The sequence below is a fragment of the Salvelinus alpinus genome, chromosome 10 (genome assembly GCF_045679555.1).
Source record: "Salvelinus alpinus chromosome 10, SLU_Salpinus.1, whole genome shotgun sequence".
Lineage (NCBI taxonomy): Eukaryota > Metazoa > Chordata > Actinopteri > Salmoniformes > Salmonidae > Salvelinus > Salvelinus alpinus.
In genome coordinates, this window is record NC_092095.1 from 47,868,339 (window position 1) to 47,885,625 (window position 17,287).

Below are 17,287 nucleotides of genomic sequence, written 5' to 3' on the forward strand. Positions count from 1 at the left end.
GGGACAAAGTTGTGGAGAAGTACAGATCAGGGTTTGGTTATAAATAAATATCCAAAACTTTGAACATCCCACGGTTTATCATTTAAATCTATTTAAAAAAATTATAGAATATGGCACCACAACAAACCTGCCAAGAGGGCCGCCCACAAACTTATGGACCAGGCAAAAAGGGCATTAATAAGAGGCAACAAACAACCCTGAAGGTGCTGCAAAGCTCCAGAGTGGAGATTGGAGTATCTGCCCATAGGACCACTTTAAGCCGTGCACTCTACAGTTGGGCTTTATGGAAGAGTGGTCAGAAAAAAGCTATTGCTTAAAGAAAAAAATCTGCAAACACGTTTGGTGTTTGCCAAAAGGCATGTGGGAGACTCCCCAAACATTTGGAAGAATGTACTCTGGTCAGATGAGACTAAAATGTAGCTTTTTGGCCATCAAGAAAAACGCTTTGTCTGGTGCAAACCCAACACCTCATCACCCCTTGAACGCCATCCACAGTGAAGCATGGTGGTGGCAGCATCATGCTGTGGGGATGTTTTTCTTAGGCAGGGACTGGTAAACTGGTCAGAATTTAAGGAATGATGGATGGTGCTAAACACAGGGAAATTCTTGAGGGGAAACCTGTTTCAGTCTTCCAGAGATTTGAGACTGGGACGGAGGTTCCAGGTTGTAAGGCAACAATATAGGAAAAATGCAGAGGGGGTGAATACTTTCGCAAACCACTGTATTTGGGATGCAAGATGATTTGTAGATGAATGATTCTGCGCAGACCAACTGCAATGTAGTCGATCTCAATAACACACTAGTTCCACAAGGGCCTGGCCATATCGAGTCCTGCTGCCTTAGGAGTCTAAGCTTGTAATTTAGGCTAGATTTGGCATTGTCTTGGAGTTATTGGGATGAGGATAACTGAAGGGTAAAATAATTTAAGTGAACCCCCATTTCTCATGGGTTTCTGCTGAAACGCTGGTGAGTGTTGATGTTTACCCTCTGCAGTTTGATGCCGCCCTGGACGTGCTGTCCTCCATCATCGTGGTGTGGCGCTATAGTAATGCCTCCGCCATTCACTCTGCACACAGGGAGTACATGTGAGTAGATATATCACCACCATATTTGTTGTTTTTGATGACCAGCAAAACTATATAAAGCCTAGAAATTATACTAGCACTGTTCTCTTCAGCACACACTAAGCGCTCTTCAGCATAGGTGCTGCAGTTATTACAATGCATTTCATTCTTTGTGCAGGGATTGGGACTGTACAGTATTAGAACCCCAGCATTGTCTTTCCTCCACCTTACTCAGTGCACTGTAAATGGCTGTGCGCAAAAGACATGTCAAATGTGCATTTTCACATGTGAATTCACTGTTTTCACATGTTGAGCTTAAATTTGACATGTGAAACCATAGTTTCACATGTAAAACTCCACATTTAAAAATGTCACTTTCATATGAGGAATTGCAAGTGAAAAAGTCAAATTTTCAGGTTCACATGCATAAAAAAAAATGGTGCTATACATGATTTTGTATACAGTGCATTTCAATCACAGGTAAAGACAGTAGGTTACTTAAAGTAGAAACGATAGGAGGGAGGTTGGTCGTTGATGATTGGTGAATGTACTGTATAACGCGAATGTCGAGCAACCCAAAGGTTGAGTTCAAATCTCATCGCGGTTAACTTGAGCATTTTCGCTAATTAGCTACTTTGCAACTACTTAGCATGTTAGCTAACATTAACCCTTTAACCTAACCCTTTAACCACTTAGCTAGCGTGTTAACTAACCATAATCTTAACCCCTAACCTTAAAGGTAACGTTAGCTGCCTAGCTAATGTTAGCTACAACAAATTGGAATTTGTTTAATGTACACATACGTTATGAAGAAAGGCACACAAAGTACATTTTGAATAAGTAATTTGTCTATTTCACAGTAAGCTGTGATCGTGTGTTGCATGGACTCTGTGTGCAAAATAAGTGGTCCCTCAGTTTAGCAGTGAATTTCAACCACAAGACCAAGGAGGTTTTCTAATGCCTCGCAAAGGGCAACTATTGGTAGATGAGAAAAAAAATTGAACATTCCTTTAAGCATGGTGAAGTAATTCATTACACTTTGTATGGTGTATCAATTCATCCAGTCACTACAAAGATACAGCTGTCCTTCTTAAACCGCTCAGATTTAATCATGAGGCCAATGGTGACTTTAAAACGGTTACAGATTCTCTTTGCCAAGGTTCCTGGCACTGCCAAGGCTGCCAACATTGTGGTTACTCCACAATACTAACCAGAGTGAAAAGAAGGAAGCCTGTACCGAAATATTGTGAAAACATGCATCCTTTTTGCAACAAGTCACTAAAGTAATTCTGAAAAAAATGTGCCAAAGCAATTACATTTGTCTTGAATACAAAGTGTTATGTTTGGGGCAAATCCTATATATCACATTACTGAGTACCACCATATTTTCAATCAGTGGTGACTGCATCATGTTATGGGTATGCTTGTAATCGGTAAGGACTGGAGTTTTTCAAGAAACAATAGAAACTGAATGGAGCTAAGCACAGGCAATCTGAGGAAAACCTGGTTGTCTGACACTGGGAGATATTTACCTTTCAGCAGGACAATAACCTAAAACACAAGGCCTAATCTACACGAGTTGCTTACCAAGATGACAGTGAATGTTGCGGAGTGGCTTAGTTACAGTTTTGACTAAAATCTATGGCAAGACCTGAAAATGGTTGTCTAGCAATGATCAACAACCAATTTCAGAGCTTGAAGAATGGGAAAATGTCCCACAATCCAGTTGTGGGAAGCTCTTAGACTCACAGCTGTAATCGCTGCCAAAGGTGCTTCTACAAAGTATTGACTCAGGTTGTGAATACTTATGTAAATTAGGTATTTCATTTTCAATAAATTAGCACACAAAAAAACATGTTTTCACTAAGCGTTATGTGTAGATGTGTGAGAAATCAATTGAATACACTTTGAATCCAGGCTTTAACACAACAAAACGTGGAATGAGTCATTGGGTATGAATATTTTTTCTCTTCAGCACTGTAGCTGAAAGTAGTGAAAAATAAACATTTGAGAAAGATTAAATTAAATAAAAAATAACGTGAAACTTCACACGTGAATATTTCTTCTATGAATTTAGCAGCGGTCGCCCACCACTGCTAAATTGTTGCCGCCACTGCAGAAAATATATATTTCTCCTGAGACGTCCTTTAAATGGATAGTCGTTGGCTCAACGACTAAGTCTTTGGGAACAGCTAGCATGTCATTGCGCTAAAGCTAATAGCAATACGCCCTGCCCCCCCAAGTTACTCTGCCACCGCTGCAGAAAAATCCTACGTGAAATGCTACATGTTTCCGAAAACCATGTCTGACTCTGTTTTTTGTTTAGTTTAGGTTTCCTCCAGCGTCCAACTCCACCCCATGTAGACAGGCCGGGTGGCAGGTCCTTCGAGACCCAGGCAGAACTGTCTCACCTGGGGCCTTTGTCCCAGACAGAGCCCTTTATTATAATAATAAATGGATATAGCGCTTTTCATTACACATAGAATCTCAGTCGCTTAAAATAAATACCGATCTGGATGTTCTTATGACGTGTTGGTCTTCCACAACTTCATGTGATAGGCAGTTCGGAAAAGTAGTATCTTGAGTGGAGGGCGCAATGATGGTGCAGGGAGTTAGAAAAACATCTGACAGCCGCCGGTGCTCTTCATCGGGCACGTCGTCTTCGATGTTCACAGCTCCTCTTTCATAGGTAGGCTGGCTTGTCCACTATCAGAAGTGTAGCACCCACCTGGGTGATGCTTCGGCGACTGTAAAAGTAGCAGTAAGACCTCCATACTTTGGCAGTAGTCCAGAAAAGCCCCCTACGAGGCGAGCATCTGTGTCCCCTCACACCGGTTCCCTCTAGGAACCGGTGCAGGCCAAAAGCGGATGCTGCATCATTCAAATCATATTAGCTACAGTATCTAGCCAAGCCAAATATAAACTGACTTGCCATAATCAGTCCTGCAAGTACATAGGTCACCACCATATAGTTCAGTTAATCTCTCAAAAGGTTTATTTAAAAATGCAATAAAAAAACACTTAAATACATTTAAAATATGTACAATATTTACAGAGCTCTATGCCCAGGTTTCCTCACGGCGCCATGGCAACCACAGAACTGATTATGGTGTGTGAATGAATGACCAGGGTGTCAGAGGCAAGAAGCAGGAGAGAGGGGAAACAAAAAGGTGAAGACCTGGCAAGCCGCCCCTCTTCCTCCATCCTGACAGACACCATCTGCCACAGTTTCGGATGGTTTCATGAATGCAGATCGCCATGGAGCCTCTGGTGTATAAGCCTGGTTAAACAAGCTTGAATGCTGATTTCACCATTTTGAGGGCAGCATTCAATCTGGTTTAAAACCTTTTGTCAATAGGGGGGCGCTATTTTCACTTTGTAAAAAATCGTGCCCAAATTAAACTGCCTCGTACAATATGCATATTATTATTACTATTGGATAGAAAACACTAAAGTTTCTAAAACTGTTTGAATTATATCTGTGAGTAAAACAGAACTCATTTTGCAGCAAACTTCCTGTCAGGAAGTGAAAAATCTGAAATCTAGGCTCTGTTCCAGGGCCTTCCTATTCATTTGCTTGAAATCTATGGACATACATGCACTTCATACGCCTTCCACTAGATGTCACCAGGCAGTGGAAGGTGGAATGGGGTGTCTAGCTTGATCTGAGGTCGAACAAGAGCTCTTGGAATGACGTGACCCCAATTTCCTTTGTCTAGCAAGGCGCGGGAAGGACATCTGCATTGGCTTCTGAAAAGCTTTCGGTATAGACGGCTAATATCTCCGGCTTTGATTTTATTTAATACATGTAATAATATCATCGTAAAGTATGTTTTTTCAATATAGTTTTATCAGATTATTGAACGTTTATCGGGAGTTTTGGCGTTTTCCGTTCTCTGCGTTTGGTGAAGATGGACATCTTTGCGCCACTTGGCTAGCTAAGGTTGCTAATTCGACAGGCGAAGAGGACATTCTAAAACCAAACAATGATTTATTCTGGACAAAGCACTCCTTGTACAAGATTCTGATGGAAGCTCAGCAAAAGTAGGAACCATTTATGATATTTCGTATTTCTGTGGAAAATGTTTATTCCTATTTTCCGCCCTCATTGCGGGCGCTGTCTCGCTATAACGTAAGCTGTATGTCGTACTAAAGTTATTTAAAAAAATCTAACACAGCGGTTGCATTAAGAACTAGTGTATCTTTCATTTGCTGTACAACATGTATTTTTTAGTAAAGTTTATGATTAGTTATTTGGTCAGATTAGGTGAGTGTCAGAAATATATCCGGAGATTCTGGGAAAAAGTTGCTACGTTTTCACAATGTATAACCACGGATTTCAGCTCTAAATATGCACATTTTCGAACAAAACATAAGTGTATTGTATAACCTGATGTTATAGGACTGTCATCTGATGAAGTTTGTCAAGGTTAGTGAATAATTTTATATCTTTTGCTGTTTTTTTGCGATCGTTACCTTTTGCTGCTGATAAATGCGGTTGTGTGTTTTGGTATTGTGGTAAGCTAATATAATGCTATATTGTGTTTTCGCTGTAAAACACTTAACTCTGAAATATTGTCTGGATTCACAAGATGTTTATCTTTCATTTGCTGTACACCATGTATTTTTCATAAATGTTTTATGATGAGTATTTAGGTATTTCACGTTGCTCTCTAATTATTCTTGCTGCTTCGGTGCTATTTGTGATTGTAGCTGCAATGTAAAACTGATTTATACCTGAAATATGCACATTTTTCGAACAAAACATAGATTTATTGTATAACATGTTATAAGACTGTCATCTGATGAAGTTGTTTCTTGGTTAGTGACTAATTATATCTCTATTTGGTCGGTTTTGTGATAGCTACCTATGCGGTAGAAAAATTGTGAAAATATGCGGTTGAGTCTTTTGCTATTGTGGTTAGCTAATAGAAATACATATTGTGTTTTCGCTGTAAAACATTTCAAAAATCGGGAATGGTTGCTGGATTCACAAGATGTTTATCTTTCATTTGCTGTATTGGACTTGTGATTTCATGAAAAATATATTATATGATATCCCTGTGGCGTTAGGCTGTGCTAGTCAGCTTTTTTGATGGGGGGGATCCCGGATCCGGGTTTGTGACTCGTGAGAAGTTTTAACCAGGCTAATATGAGCCTTCGGTTGTACCAGTGAACATCGCTTTGGTTCAGAATCCTAATTGGAAGGTTTGTTACCCAGCAGCTAGTAATTGGCGCCTCCTAGGTGTGTGTTGTGGGGGGTGAATGTGTATATGTGTGATCCCTCAGGGGAGAGGCCAGGCAGGAGTAAGGCACTAGGCCACTGGACAATTAAATTACCAGGTCTGGAGACGAATGAGCGAGCAGCATGAATTTGCGGCACTTTTTTATTTTTCTTCCACTGTAATTGGAAGAATATTGTTGTATTCTCCTGCTGACATGACACACGGAGCAGGAGAGAAATGGTCGACAGACTGGATGACTGCGTGCGTGTCAACTACAGTCTAGTCAACTACTCAGTCTAGTCAACTACAGTTCTGTCAAGTTCTTGCATCTTGCGACTTTGATATCAAAACAATCAATCTTGCAATGTGCTTGATGCCAAGACTAAAAAAAGGGACTTTTCTAAGTAGCAGGATCATTGAAGATCAAACGGATGTTTCAGTCAGCTGAGCTGTTGGTTGGGCAGGTTTGTTGTGAGGGAGATTCTGTTATTGCACTTTACACAGCTCTAGGAGGTCTCTCTCTCTCTCTCACACACACACACTGAGCTCTAGGTCTGTCCCCCGCTGCACCTCTGGAACCATTCCTACATGGCTCCTCTCGCTACTTTGTGTTGCCTAGTTACCTTCCGGTTCGGACCCAGGGGACTGGGTGTTTTTTTTTTTTTTTTTCCCCTCTCCCCAATTTCGTGGTATCCAATTGGTTGTAGTTAGTCTTGTCTCATCGCTGCAACTTCCGCATGGACGCTGGAGAGGCGACGGTCGAGACCATGCGTCCTCCGAAACACAACACAACCCAACCTAGCCGCACTGCTTCTTGACACAATGCACATCCAATCCGGAAGCCAGCCGCACCAATGTGTCGGAGGAAACACCGTACACCTGTCGACCTGGACAGCGTGCACTGCGCCCGGCCCGCCACAGGAGTCACTAGTGTGCGATGAGACAAGGATATCCCTGCCAGCCAAACCCTCCCTAACCCGGACAACGCTGGGCCAATTGTACGTCGCGGTCGGCTGCGACAGAGCCTGGGCTCGAACCCAGAGTCTCTGGTGGCATAGCTAGCACTGTGATGCAGTGCCTTAGACCACTGCGCCACCCGGGAGGCCCCCGGACTGGGTGCTGTGGAGTGCGAGCCAGCTGTGAGCACGCACACACTGGCATCCATTATGGCTTTTGTCTGAACATAGTGTACAGTCGTGGCCAAAGGTTTTGAGAATGACACAAATATTCCACAAAGTTTGCTGCTTCAGTGTCTTTAGATATTTTTGTAAGATGTTACTATGGAATACTGAAGTATAATTACAAGCATTTCATAAGTGTCAAAGGCTTTTATTGACAATTACATGAAGTTGATGCAAAGAGTCAATATTTGCAGTGTTGACCCTTCTTTTTCAAGACCTCTGCAATCCGCCCTGGCATGCTGTCAATTAACTTCTGGGCCACATCCTGACTGATGGCAGCCCATTTTTGCATAATCAATGCTTGGAGTTTGGGTTTTTGTTTGTCCACCTGCCTCTTGAGGATTGACCACAAGTTCTCAATGGGATTAAGGTCTGGGGAGTTTCCTGGCCATGGACCCAAAATATCGATGTTATCTTCCCGGGGCCACTTAGTTATCACTTTTGCCTTATGGCAAGGTGCTCCATCATGCTGGAAAAGACATTGTTCGTCACCAAACTGTTCCCAGATGGTTGGGAGAAGTTTCTCTCGGAGGATGTGTTGGTACCATTCTTTATTCATGGCTGTGTTCTTAGGCAAAATTGTGAGTGAGCCCACTCCCTTGGCTGAGAAGCAACCCCACACATGAATGGTCTCAGGATGCTTTACTGTTGGCATGACACAGGACTAATGGTAGCGCTCACCTTGTCTTCGCCGGACAAGCTTTTTTCCGGATGCCCCAAACAATCGGAAAGGGGATTCATCAGAGAAAATGACAGTACCCCAGTCCTCAGCAGTCCAATCCCTGTACCTTTTGCAGAATATCAGTCTGTCCCTGATGTTTTTCCTGGAGAGAAGTGGCTTCTTTGCTGCCCTTGACACCAGGCCATCCTCCAAAAGTCTTCGCCTCATGCCTGCTGCCATTCCTGAGCAAGCTCTGTACTGGTGGTGCCCTGATCCCGCAGCTGAATCAACTTTAGGAGACGGTCCTGGTGCTTGCTGGACTTTCTTGGGCGCCCTGAAGCCTTAACAACAATTGAACTGCTCTCCTTGAAGTTCTTGAGGATCCGATAAATGGTTGATTTATAAATGGTTGATTTAGGTGCAATCTTACTGGCAGCAATATCCTTGCCCTTTTTGTGCAAAGCAATGATGACGGCACATGTTTCCTTGCAGGTAACCATGGTTGACAGAGGAAGAACAATGATTCCAAGCACCACCCTCCTTTTGGAGCTTCCAGTCTGTTATTCGAACTCAATCAGCATGACAGAGTGATCTCCAGCCTTGTCCTCGTCAGCACTCCTGTGTTAACGAGAGAATCACTGACATGATGTCAGCTGGTCCTTTTGTGGCAGGGCTGAAATGCAGTAGAAATGTTTTTTGGGGGATTCAGTTCATTTGCATGGCAAAGAGGGAATTTCCATTCATCTGATCACTCTTCATAACATTATGGAGTATATGCAAATTGCTAACATACAAACTGAGGCAGCAGACTATGTGAAAATTAATATTTGTGTCATTCTCAAAACCTTTGGCCACAACTATGAAATATCTGTAATACACTATCTACTTACGTTTTTCAACAAATTCTCTTGTTTTTGGCCTCTTCATGGGCTCTTTTGATTTGTATGGTGGGTATAGTGAATCTGCGCTAGACTGCTAGATTAAGTAGGGGAGAGAGCAGACAATATAAACAGTGGGCTAACCTGACTACCCCAGATGATAGTTGACTTTTGTTTTGTTGGCGGGGGGCCTTCTCCCAGCCAGGCTTACCTAATTGGATAAAACTGTTTAAAGAAAATCTCTTCTCAAATTGATCCTCTGAGACTGTGTTCACTCTCTAAATCCGCCATAGAGAAAAGCAAAATGATTGTTTATTTAATGATGCCTTTTCTCTTCCACATGCATGGACGTAATGGAGACGATTTGCTATTGTATTACTTACTGTAAGTTGCAATGAACTTGTATGATGGGTAGTTGCAGTAGGTCTACTTTGTCATGGAAAGGTCTTCCTGTGGCCAATGATTTAGAAATGTTTTAAAATACAATATATGATCCCTCACTCGCATCTATGTAAATGACTGACATATCCTTTCTCTCGTGGAACTGTGTTTTCAAAGCAGAATATTCTTAATCACTGTTCTGACTCGATTTCCTTCCATTTCCACTGTGTCTCCCTTCATCTCTCTTGCTCCCCTCCTAACTCTCTCCCCCTCTCTCTACAGAGCCTGTGTGATCCTGGGTGTGGTCTTCATCCTGTCCTCCCTGTGTATCCTGGGAAAGGCAATCCATGACCTGGCTACCAAGCTAATGCCTGAAGTGGTAAGATGCCATCTCCTGATGTTGTACCCTTAAGCAAGGCACTTACCCTTAACTGCACCTATAACTCTCAATCCAGGGGCGGCACACTGCATCCTATCTCTCTATTTTGAAAAAAGCTACATGGGAGCCACATGAGAAGCTATTTTTGGTGAACTTTAAAATATACATATATATATATATATATTTAACCTTTTATTTAACTAGGCAAGTCAGTTAAGAACAAATTCTTATTTACAGTGACAGCCTAAGAACAGTGGGGTAACTACCTTGTTCAGGGGCAGAACAACAGATTTTTATCTCGTCAGCTCGGGGATTTGATCTCGCAACCGTTCGGTTACTGGCCCAACGCTCTAACCACTAGGCTACCTGCCCCAATGGTGGTGATGGTTTGGAGATGTTTTGCTGCCTCGGGACCTGGACAACTTGCCTAAATAGAATGGAATATGAATTCTGCTATGTGTCAGAATTCTACAGTATAATGTCAGGCCATCAGTCTGACTGACATCAGTCTGTTGCCAGGCAATAAGCAGCAGTCAGTCTGCGTAGAAACATCAGGGAGAGAATACATTCGCTTAAGTCGAAGCTAAGAGCCCGTTTTTTAATAATAGAAAGCAAACCAGGTAGCCTAAGGCCTTTGTCATAAGCACTTCTGGTGTTTGGGTTTTTCATCATTGGCTAATCGGATAAATCACGATTTTGCAGGTGTTCGCAGCTTTTGAGTTTTGGGAGGGGATATTTGGCCCGTAACGTGTAAAGAGAGAAGGTGGAGCTCCTCGTACTAGCGTCTCTTGATCCCATCTCTCAACCACTACCTATGATTTGGCTCGAGGGAATGAGGCCAATTATTGGTGGAACACCTAAAGTGCAACACATTTAACACTAGAACCGCTGGCCTTTTAGCATATAAGTACCCACTAGAGAACAATGCCGGGCGAGCCCTACATCATATGTATCAGATGCATATCAACCTGCAAGGTGCGCAAACATACTTGATAAATAGTGCATAAACTATTGTAAATTGTTAATTGCATAAAGAAATATTCATGGTAATATATCCATGTAAAAAAAAAAAAAAAGTTATTTGTTTTATTTTTATAATTTTATACAAAGTCCTAGAAGAAAATAGGATATATTAGGCCTACATTTTGTTTCCCTTACAATACAATTTTATTTGTAGATTTGATTAGTAATAGTGACAGTAATTAATAAAGTCCATTTACAGCTATTTTTGACAAAGTAGAAATGAAAAGATGACGATAATGTAACCAGCCAGGTGCCCAGGTGAAATTATTTCCTGTATTCCTGAACAAAAGCACCAGTGCATGAACAATTGTAAAGGATGAATTGCATAAAGAAATATTTGTGGAAATGTATATTAATGACGAGATAAGTAATTTGTTTGTATCAGACACTGTATTGTGCCCTTGGCTGCATGCTTGGCAGCTGTATTCTTTCTTGCTGTTCATGTGGTTCTCACGAAGCTCACATGCCAGATCCAGTGGGATGCATTCAGTGTTGCCAACTCCTCAGTAAGGAAAGTAGCTATTGGCTGTCCTAAAGGTCGCTAAATGACGCCATCATCTAATTTGCATAATTGGCCATGTGCATGTAATTGTGATGGATGCTGTAAGAGAGAGAAATAACGTTGTGGGAGTGACAAAAAGTGAGTAAAAAAACACCCTAAATATGTTTAGAACTGCAAATTAACTTCTGTCGATTCTTTTTTTATTTATTTTTTCTGTTTTTGTTTTTGGCTTGGGACCGGCAAAAGTGACCCAAAAGAGAGACACTGGCAGAGTTACTTAGTTCTTTTTTTTGTTATTTTTTGTATGTAATTTTTTTAACATTTACATCCCGCCCTGAGTGTAAGCCTGGGCGGGGTCAGCCAGCGGTGGCTTCCCGCATGCGCAATTCATTTTCAGTCTGGACACGGAGGGGTGAACATATCCTGCGACTGCAGCTGGGAGGGACTGCTGCGCAAGGCCTGGGCCGCCTGTGAGTGCTTTGGGACGGGGGTGGGGCCAACAGCAGCACACGCTGCTCGTTGAGAAGAGTAAGAATGATACGTACATTCACGTCAAGTCTCCAATAACACCAGAAAAAGTTGCTAGATTTGTCGCTAGTCGCTTTTTTGAAAATGTCTCGCTAGAGGGGTCTGAATACTCGCTAAATATAGCGACAAAGTCAAATATAGCGACAACACTGGATGCATGGTGCTGAGGATGCAAACACTCTTATTTTACATCTGTACATTGCTCTACCTTTCATCACTGTGGAGTACTGCTCCACTGGTATGTTTTGCGCAGAGAGGGGCAGCTACCGCGTTATTGTTTCACTGGCTAGTCTTTGCAATCAACTTGTCTGCCAGGGAAATTGATGTGAAGTTGTCCATGGTCACATGTCTGCCTTTGCCCATGTAAGGCTCTACGACTATGAAAACCAGTCACTCACTCACCCGCTGGCTGGTTTCATTTCCCCCCTGATATGGAAAGCCATTGAGCAAGTACTTGGTTTCGACATAGGCAGCTAACCAAAACTTAACTGAAGTCACACGCACATGCATTATCAGTTTCTATCTGGTTTCTTTCATCCATTGATGACATGATAACAGGATAATTTAATGTTACTCGTTTTTGCTTAGTAGCCAGAGCAATGCTGCCTCGTGAGTGGTCATGTGCTGAATGCATGGACAGCATGGATATTCTTGGCAAAAGTGAAATTGGAACAAGAGCTGCACCTCTTTGAATTTTTAGAGTTACTTGACAAAGGTGAGTGTCATAGAAACTGCAGAATATGCTCTTTCAGATACTATATAGTGGGGCTGAGCGGTTAAAGCATTGGGCCAGATACCGAATGGTTGCTAGATCGAATCCCAGAGCTGACAAGGTAAAAATCTGTCGTTCTGCCCCTGGACAAGGCAGTTAACCCACTGTTCCTAGGCCGTCATTGTAAATAAGATTTTTTTCTTAACCTGTTTGGGCTACGGGGCAGCATTTTCACGTTCGGATGCAAAGCGTGCCCAGAGTAAACTTCATGCTAATCAGGCTCAGATGCTAATATATGCATATTATTAGTAGTATTGGATAGAAAACACTCTGAAGTTCCTAAAACTGTTAAATGATGTCTGAGTATAACATAACTCATTTGGCAGGCGAAAACCTGAGAAAAATCCAACCAGGAAGTGGGAAATCTGAGGTTTGTAGTTTTTCAACTCATTGCCTATCGAATATACAGTGTCTGAGTCATATTGCACTTCCTAAGGCTTCCACTAGATGTCAACATTCTTTAGAACCTTGTTTGAGGCTTCTACTGAAGTCTGCCAGAGTGGCATGATCACATGATCATATCATGCCAGAGTGGCATGATTACGTGAATACGCGCGCTTACGTGAGGGCGACCTGCGTTCCATTGCAATTCTAAAGACAAAGGAATTCTCCGGTTGGAACATTATTGAAGATTTATGTTAAAAACATCCTAAAGATTGATTCCATACATCGTTTGACATGTTTCTACGGACTGTAACGGAACTTTTTAACTTTTCGTCTGGACCTAGTGATCGCGCATCATGAATTTGGATTTGTGAACTCAAGGCGCGAACAACAAGGTATTTGGACATAAATGATGGACTTTAAAGAACTTTTAAATTATGGACTTTAAAGAACATTTATTGTGGAACTGAGATTCCTGGGAGTGCATTCTGATGAAGATCATCGAAGGTAAGTGAATATTTATAATGCTATTTCTGACTTCAGTTGACTCCGCAACATGGTGGGTATATGTTTGACTTCTTTTGGTCTCTGAGCGCCGTACTCAGATTATTGCATGGTTTGCTTTTTCCGTAAAGCTTTTTTGAAATCTGACAAAGCGGTTGCATTAAGGAGAAGTATATCTACACTGCTCAAAAAAATAAAGGGAACACTTAAACAACACAATGTAACTCCAAGTCAATCACACTTCTGTGAAATCAAACTGTCCACTTAGGAAGCAACACTGATTGACAATAAATTTCACATGCTGTTGTGCAAATGGAATAGACAAAAGGTGGGAATTATTGGCAATTAGCAAGACACCCTCAATAAAGGAGTGATTCTGCAGGTGGTGACCACAGACCACCTCTCAGTTCCTATGCTTCCTGGCTGATGTTTTGGTCACTTTTGAATGCTGGCGGTGCTCTCACTCTAGTGGTAGCATGAGACGGAGTCTACAACCCACACAAGTGGCTCAGGTAGTGCAGCTCATCCAGGATGGCACATCAATGCGAGCTGTGGCAAGAAGGTTTGCTGTGTCTGTCAGCGTAGTGTCCAGAGCATGGAGGCGCTACCAGGAGACAGGCCAGTACATCAGGAGACGTGGAGAAGGCCGTAGGAGGGCAACAACCCAGCAGCAGGACCGCTACCTCCGCCTTTGTGCAAGGAGGAGCACTGCCAGGGCCCTGCAAAATGACCTCCAGCAGGCCACAAATGTGCATGTGTCAGCATATGGTCTCACAAGGGCTCTGAGGATCTCATCTCGGTACCTAATGGCAGTCAGGCTACCTCTGGCGAGCACATGGAGGGCTGTGCGGCCCCACAAAGAAATGCCACCCCACACCATGACTGACCCACCGCCAAACCGGTCATGCTGGAGGATGTTGCAGGCAGCAGAACGTTCTCCATGGCGTCTCCAGACTCTGTCACGTCTGTCACATGTGCTCAGTGTGAACCTGCTTTCATCTGTGAAGAGCACAGGGCGCCAGTGGCGAATTTGCCAATCTTGGTGTTCTCTGGCAAATGCCAAACGTCCTGCACGGTGTTGGGCTGTAAGCACAACCCCTACCTGTGGACGTCGGGCCCTCATACCACCCTCATGGAGTCTGTTTCTGACCGTTTGAGCAGACACATGCACATCTGGGACCTGTTGGATCGGAGGGTGAGGGCAGAACCACTCCTTTATTGGGGGTGTCTTGCTAATTGCCTATAATTTCCACCTTTTGTCTATTCCATTTGCATAACAGCATGTGAAATGTATTGTCAGTGTTGCTTCCTAAGTGGACAGTTTGATTTCACGGAAGTGTGATTGACTTGGAGTTGCATTGTGTTGTTTAAGTGTTCCCTTTATTTTTTTGAGCAGTGTATAATTCTGTGCATAATACTTGAATCTTTTATCAACGTTTATTATGAGTATTTCTGTAAATTGATGTGGCTCTGTGCAAATTCACGGGATGTTTGAGGCAAAGCCAAATGTAAACTGAGGTTTTTGGATATAAATATGAACTTGATCAAACAAAACATAAATGTATTGTGTAACATGTTGTCCCGGGAGTGTCGTCGTCTGAAGAATATCAAAGGATAGTGATTAAATTTATCTCTTTCTGCTTTTTGTGACACCTCTCTTTGGTTGGAAAATGTCTGTATGGTTTCTGTGACTAGGTGCTGACCTAACATCATGATATGTTGTGCTTTCGCCGAAAAGCCTTTTTGAAATTGGACACTGTGGTTAGATTAACGAGAAGTTTATCTTAAATGGTGTCTAATACTTGTATGTTTGAGAAATTTGAATTATGAGATTTCTGTTTGAATTTTGCGCCCTGCAATTTCACTGGCTGTTGGCGAGGGGTCCCCCGCGAGCGGAACCCCGTTCCCAGACAGGTTAACTGACTTGCCTAGTTAAATAAAATAAAAATTATAATAACGTATGAGAGATCACTGTTTTACCTGCATGTGACTGTCAATTACAAGAAGCCCCCATCTCTTCATGTACAATTTGACAACTGATAGGCCTAATATTGTCACTCATCAGATTATTGTCAATGTAATCTTATCTATAGGCTATCTCTTATGTGTGAAATTCATTTTGGTATAGTTTCGATTTGCAGGCTGACTGGCATCGTTTTAACCGCTCATCAACTTGGATAGAGTCGAGGATATATTTTGCAACACACATAGCATATTTTCTTCTCCCTTACAATACATTTGATTAGTAATACAGTTTAAGTAAATAAAACAGTCATGTAACTTATTTTTACAAAGGTAAACGTAAGAGAATGGGATCTACCCGTAATGTGCGTGGTCGAATTATTAACATGAGCGTCAACGGTCAAATAGGCACAACTCAAACACGTCATTACTTTTGTTTTTCTAAATTCAACCCTCTTCACCCTCATCATTCAGTTAGCCCTAATTTAAATGACATAGTGAAGTAACTTGTACAATTATTGCTCATTCCCTCCATTTGTTATTAATTCAGTGGGCTGGCTTGTTTGCTTTGCTGGATAGTGTCAAGGATATGTTTTGCATCATTTAGCATGTTTTCGTTTCCCTTTTGATTAGGAATAGAGTTAAATTAAACAGTCAATTTGATCGCACGCCTTGCAGGTCGATACCATTCTCTTACGTTTGCTTTGTAAAAATAAGCTGTAACGGGACTGTTTATCCCTCTTTTCGCTCTAATTTTGTGATATCCAATTGGTAGTTAGTCTTGTCCCATCTCTGCAACTTCTGTACGGACTCGGGTAAGGCGACGGTCGAGAGCCATGAGTCCTCCGAAACATGATCCCGCCAAGACACACTACTTGACACTGCTCGCTTAACCCGGAAGCCAGCCGCACCAATGTGTCAGAGGAAACACCATACGCCTGGCAAAGGTGTCAGCCTGCATGCGCCCAGACCGCCATAGGAGTCCCTAGAGCGCAATGGGACAAGGATATTCCAGCCGGCCAAACACTTCCCTAAACCAGACGACCCTGGGCCGATTGTGCGCTGCCTCATGGGTCTCCCGGTCTCGGCTGGCTGCGACACAGCCCTGTATCAAACCCAGATCTGTTGTGACTCCGCTAGCACTGCGATGCAGTGCCTTAGACTGCTGCTACGTTTTCATTAAAACACCGTCGACCACAGTTATTACTCAAATGTACACATAGGTATTTGCTATGCCTCGACTGATACCTCCTGAGGTTGGTCACGAAACTCGCCCGACAATTATCCCCCCTTGAAGCAGGGCAGTGTAAACAGAATTCTTGTTGAGCCAACACTCCTACAATGTAAATGGTATTAGCAGAGCAGTCTTTTTGAAACGGTTTGCTGATATTAGAAATTTGTAGGGTATGGAATAGTAAAAAAATCGTTAACACTTAACGTGACACTGGGTGTCAAGTAATGACACTGTCATAAGTGTGTGATAAAATCAGCAAAAAGAGACGTCCCTTTTTCAGGACCCTGTCTTTCAAAGATAATTCGTAAAAATCCAAATAACTTCACAGATCTTAATTGTAAAGGGTTTAAACACTGTTTCCCATGCTAAAGAGGCTTTTCTACTGACTCTGAAAAACACAAAAAGAAAGATGCCCAGGCATGCTGCCAGGAGGCATGAGGACTGCAGATGTCGCCAGGGCAATACATTGCAATGTCCGTACTGTGAGACGCCTAAGTCGGCGCCATAGGGAGACAGGATGGACAGCTGATCGTCCGCGCAGTGTCAGACCACGTGTAACAACACCTGCACAGGATCATTACATCCGAACATCACACTTGCGGTACAGGA

General features: G+C 42.5%; 2 protein-coding genes across 4 annotated transcripts in view; one reads left to right on the forward strand and one right to left on the reverse strand.

Moving 5' to 3' along the window:
- The window catches only part of LOC139532128 (tubulin beta-4B chain-like), a 394,248-nt gene that overhangs the window by 197,025 nt on the left and 179,936 nt on the right, over positions 1–17,287 (reverse strand). The gene's annotated exons all lie outside the window — the stretch shown is intronic.
- The window catches only part of LOC139532133 (transmembrane protein 163a-like), a 62,556-nt gene that overhangs the window by 30,148 nt on the left and 15,121 nt on the right, over positions 1–17,287 (forward strand). For all 3 annotated transcript variants that reach the window (XM_071329334.1, XM_071329332.1, XM_071329333.1), the window contains exons 4-5: positions 994–1,085; positions 9,673–9,769. In XM_071329334.1, the coding sequence (XP_071185435.1) occupies positions 994–1,085; positions 9,673–9,769 (189 nt within the window). The remainder of the gene's footprint in view (positions 1–993; positions 1,086–9,672; positions 9,770–17,287) is intronic.